Here is a 4550-nt window from a genome sequence, read left to right on the forward strand (position 1 = left end):
AAATCAGTTTAAAGAAGATCAAAGACCTTTACATAAAAGAGGACAACCATTATGCTTTACTAGAAGGCCGTTTCTTGAGAGACACTATTGAGACTCTTCATATAATGAATCGTCGTTTTCACTTTTTGAGTGAATGCGCAGTCTTTGCAGCCTTAATAATGATAAAACACGAAAACCAGGTAGTACCTTGGATGCAGGGATGAAATTTGATGAGTAAATTATTAGTTACTAGGTGATTTGGCTAAATATAATCAATAATTTTCCAGGTTAATAAACATTCTTGGTTAAAATGATCCATTTTTAGAGTGAATGTGTAATTTTTACAACTTTAATAATGATAAAACAAGAAAACCAGATGGTGCTTCAAAAGCAGGATTAAAATTTGATGGATTATCATGAATAAAATCAAACATTCTTTATTAAAATGATCAAAATGATCACTACATATGTTTCCTTCCTACCTGCTCGGAGTAATATATCTAACATGGTGCATGAAAATTTACAAATAAAGTGAAAGAGATGACATGGTGCTACTTTCAATTAAAAATATATTAAATTTGGTGCAAGACAGTACTGATTTATTCAGCTATGTGAATTGATGGAATATTGACAGATGATATGATGAGTGGATTTGCACATGGGCAGGCCCAGTGATTCGGAAGGTGGTTTCCTAGACTAGAGATTCTTCAAAATCGTGGTGGGCACGAGAACCATCCGTGGGAGCAGAGGCGTAGTCGGTAGTCACAAAAAGCCTCTTATTAAAGCGACCTCTGGATGGTTTAGGTGGCTCAGAACTTCCTCCTCCATTGCAATTTGCAGCGAGGGTCAGAAAAGGTCCATCAATTTTATTAGGTGCATTTAATTTTGTTTGCCTTGCAGAAATGGCTAAGGTTGAGGAGAGCAATTCGAAGCAGAAGCAAAGGCTGATGCAGAGGAGAGTGGTTGTTGCAGTGAACGAGAGCGAAGAAAGCATGTATGCTTTGTCTTGGGCTCTGCAGTATCTCCTACTCCAAGATTCCAGTGAAGACCATGTCATTATCTTGCACGCCCAGTCGCCCCCTAGGGTTTACGCCGCAGTCGATGGCACAGGTCGTAGAAATAAATAACTATTCTGAGCAATCTTGTTTTTATGGATTTCTTTTTCGGTAGTTAACCATGATGGGTCGTGATTTGATGAACAGCTTACTTCTTCTCGTCTGATATTATGGAATCCCTGGAGAAGCAACAAAGGGAGAAAACAGAAAGAGTTTTGGAGAAGGCCAAAGGCATCTGCAGCGAGAAAAACGTATGAATTCTTGCTAGGCCAGTTTTGATATTTAGGAGAATTCTTGTAGAATCTATAAATTCAGATATTGTTATATAAATGTTCAGATATGCGTTGAGACAAAAGTGGAGACCGGAGATGCCAAAGATGTTATATGTGAACAAGTTGAGAAGCTTCAAGCAGACCTTCTGGTCATTGGAAGCCACGGCTACGGAACCATAAAAAGGTATGTAATACGTAACCTTTCTGTAAATGGTATTGTTGGATTGCTGATTTTGGTCTCCTTCACTCTGTGACTGAGGGTGCCTAGGTGTTTTGATTGAATTTTTGCAGAACCTTTTTGGGATCTGTAAGCGATTATTGCGTTCGCCATGCCAAGTGTCCCGTGGTGATTGTGAAGCAGCCCAAGGATTGAGATGCTGTAGTTGGTTGACCATGGCAAAGTTTATGGATAAATCATATTAATAGTGTGTTGATATTACAGTATACTACCAGCGTTTTGAACAGTTTGTGAATGGACAAGGATTTTGTTAGTTGCATTGTTATGCTGTCATCAAGGGCTGCTATCAACCCCTGTTCATGTTGTGATACATTATTTTTTAATCATTTTGAAAAAGCTTGTAAATATGGTTCCTTTTTGTTATCATAATTTTATAATTTAATATTGATGGGTTGGTTTGGTTGGGGATTTAGTTTCTATTTGGTTATTGTGTTTTATAGTTAAGTATGGGGAGATGGGTAGGTTTTTAATTTAATGTAAAAATGAATGTATGTCAATATCTTTTAAATATTTTATTTTAATTTATTTTTATAATATTGTTTTAAATTAAATTTAAAAATATAAAGATATGGGGAGATATATGGTTGTAAATTAATTATTTCATAACTATATTTAAATTTAATTAATAAGTAAGGTAGGCGAGAGGGGTCATATTTGACCTAGATGAAAAAAATGTATCCCAATTTCTTTGGGGCCTCGGATCACGGACAAATAACCAAGCGGAGTATCTAGCATTATGGAAGGGTCTGGAACTAGCCAATGAGCTCAAAATCTCCAGGCTAACAATTTTCGAAAATTCTATGATAGTCATTCATCAATTTTGAGTCCTCTCTATTAAGCCAAAGGATCTTTGCCTCCACCTCTCAATTCGAACAATTGGAACTCTTCCATATGTATAGATATTTGAATCCGGTTGTTGATAGGTTAGCTAAAAAATGCACCACCATGAGCCAAGGTGTAATAGAACTAGACCGCATGCTCGGCTTCTTCCCAATTCCTTACTATGTTGGGTTTAACAAGATTCCATTTGAATATTTGGGAGAGAATTCCCCATTCATCTCTCCACCTCTAGACCTCGTTTGGATTCCCTAGAAAGAATCATATCAAATTTAAAGTGGAAATTTGGAACCAATCTAGACAAAACGAGATCCGGTTAGCCCTCTTCCTTTTGTGGCCCCATAATAGCATGGTTTGTCCTCGGTGGCAAAAGACAATTAACAAGTGGCAACCCTTCTCGGATGTCTTCTTCCCTGGCAGTCTTGTCTATTTAATCTATTCTTGGTGTGAGTTATAGTTTATCTCCTTGGTCGTGACATCTAGTGCTTTGTGCAAGGAAAAGGAGTTAGTTCATCTTTCATATGGCATCCCTTCGACATCAATTTCTTGTCTTGGCAAGGTTATGGCGATGATCTTGGTTCATATGTTGCAGTTTGGCTCATGGCAAGGCCCTGGTATTAGTTATATATTGAACCTCGTGGCTTCTCATTTTATTCAATTGATTCATATGGGTTTAGAAGTAGGAGGAGCTAACATCAAAGTGTTTGATAGCTTGGATTTGGGCCCTTGTCTCAAGATGGAAAGCAATTTGGGATCTCAGGAGAATCTCAACGCAAAAATAGTTCTTGAAAGGCACTTGGAACCTACTCAGGTGATGTTAGCTTCCATTCATAAATTAGAGGAAATGGTGGAGAGGTAGAGGTACTCCTTCTAGCTTTTAATGGAGACAAAGTTGTTAAATCACCATGCAAATATGGAAAATTCTCTAGAAGGATTGTGGGAGGAGGTCCATCCACTTTGTGCTCGAGTGACTGCATTGGAAGTCTCCAACAATTGAACTAAGCAAAAGGTAACTGGAGGAACTGGCTCAGGTGCTACTGCAGAGAGGAACAGAACCTGCTGCTCCAGTTGGTGTGAAGCTACTAGTCATGGTCTTTGTTGAGGTCTATACCTCATCTTGGCGGGTGATGCTTTTTTAGTTGTAGTCTATTATTGTTAAAATTCTCATGTTATCATGATAGTTTGTAAATTTTGTTATCTCCTCATGTCTTTATGTAGAGTCTATAGTGGTCACCTCTTCTGTCTGAAAAGGCTTTTTAGCCCAAGAGGCAGTAAGCATTTTGTGTGGTTTGATGAAGAAAATAATTTTATCTCTGAAAATATATGTAAGGGTTTTGGGCCCATCTCTAGCTTTTATTAATACAAAATACTCTTACTCTTTGCTTAAAAAAAAAAAAAATTAATAATCACATAAAAACTTAATACTTACAATAAACTTATAATATTACAAGATTCTTAACCATGCATATTCACCTTCATTTTATTATGGATATTATTAACTTGTAAATAGGCTTTGTTACAATGCCATGGGTCAATACCATGGCTTATCAATACCACATGCCCGAAAACCTTACTCATTTCCAAATTAAAATTTTATTTTAATTTTATTTTATAACTTTTTTCAAATTTATATTATATATATAAATAATCTATGAGGCATATATATATATATATATATATTCTAGGAAAGAAAAAACATTGGAAATCATATTAATATGAAAATTCAAGTACATATAAACCAAAAATAATCATCATATCCAACTATTCCCACCCTCAAATATATCATCATAAAAACTGTTGCGGGTATATATGTAAAACAAAAAAACCATTGGGATCCATAACTATGCTAGCCTAATACACAGAAAATGTTTAGATAAGATTTCACATATAACAAGAATAAGGAATTGTAGAAACATATGAAGGACATGTTCTTGCGAGTTCCTACAAAAAAAATAAAAATACACCAACCTAGACTATTGATTCCTCTTTTACAAATATTATCCCAAGTGACAATGCAATTTTTCCATGCAAGCCATCCAAATATAATAATCTTCAAAGGAATTTTCCATCGCCACACCGCCCTGTACTAAAATTGATTTGCAGAACCTTATACAGAGTAGGAAATGTATTTATATACTTCTAAGACCACAACATTCTCATCACATAAGG

At 35.8% G+C, this 4550-nt stretch overlaps 1 protein-coding gene across 1 annotated transcript; it reads left to right on the forward strand.

The window, feature by feature from the left end:
- Positions 1 to 666: 666 nt before the first annotated feature.
- LOC149178629 (universal stress protein A-like protein) lies at positions 667 to 1932 on the forward strand. Its single transcript, XM_089423673.1, has 4 exons — positions 667 to 1089; positions 1182 to 1285; positions 1372 to 1490; positions 1598 to 1932. The coding sequence occupies exons 1-4, from the start codon at positions 882 to 884 to the stop codon at positions 1677 to 1679; spliced, it is 513 nt and encodes a 170-aa protein (XP_089279799.1). The 5' UTR covers positions 667 to 881; the 3' UTR covers positions 1680 to 1932.
- The last annotated feature ends 2618 nt before the right edge of the window (positions 1933 to 4550 follow it).

The sequence above is a fragment of the Pinus tabuliformis genome, chromosome 4_1 (assembly GCF_031772625.1).
Source record: "Pinus tabuliformis cultivar Carrire ecotype Pingquan chromosome 4_1, CPIR1, whole genome shotgun sequence".
NCBI classification, from domain to species: Eukaryota; Viridiplantae; Streptophyta; class Pinopsida; order Pinales; family Pinaceae; genus Pinus; species Pinus tabuliformis.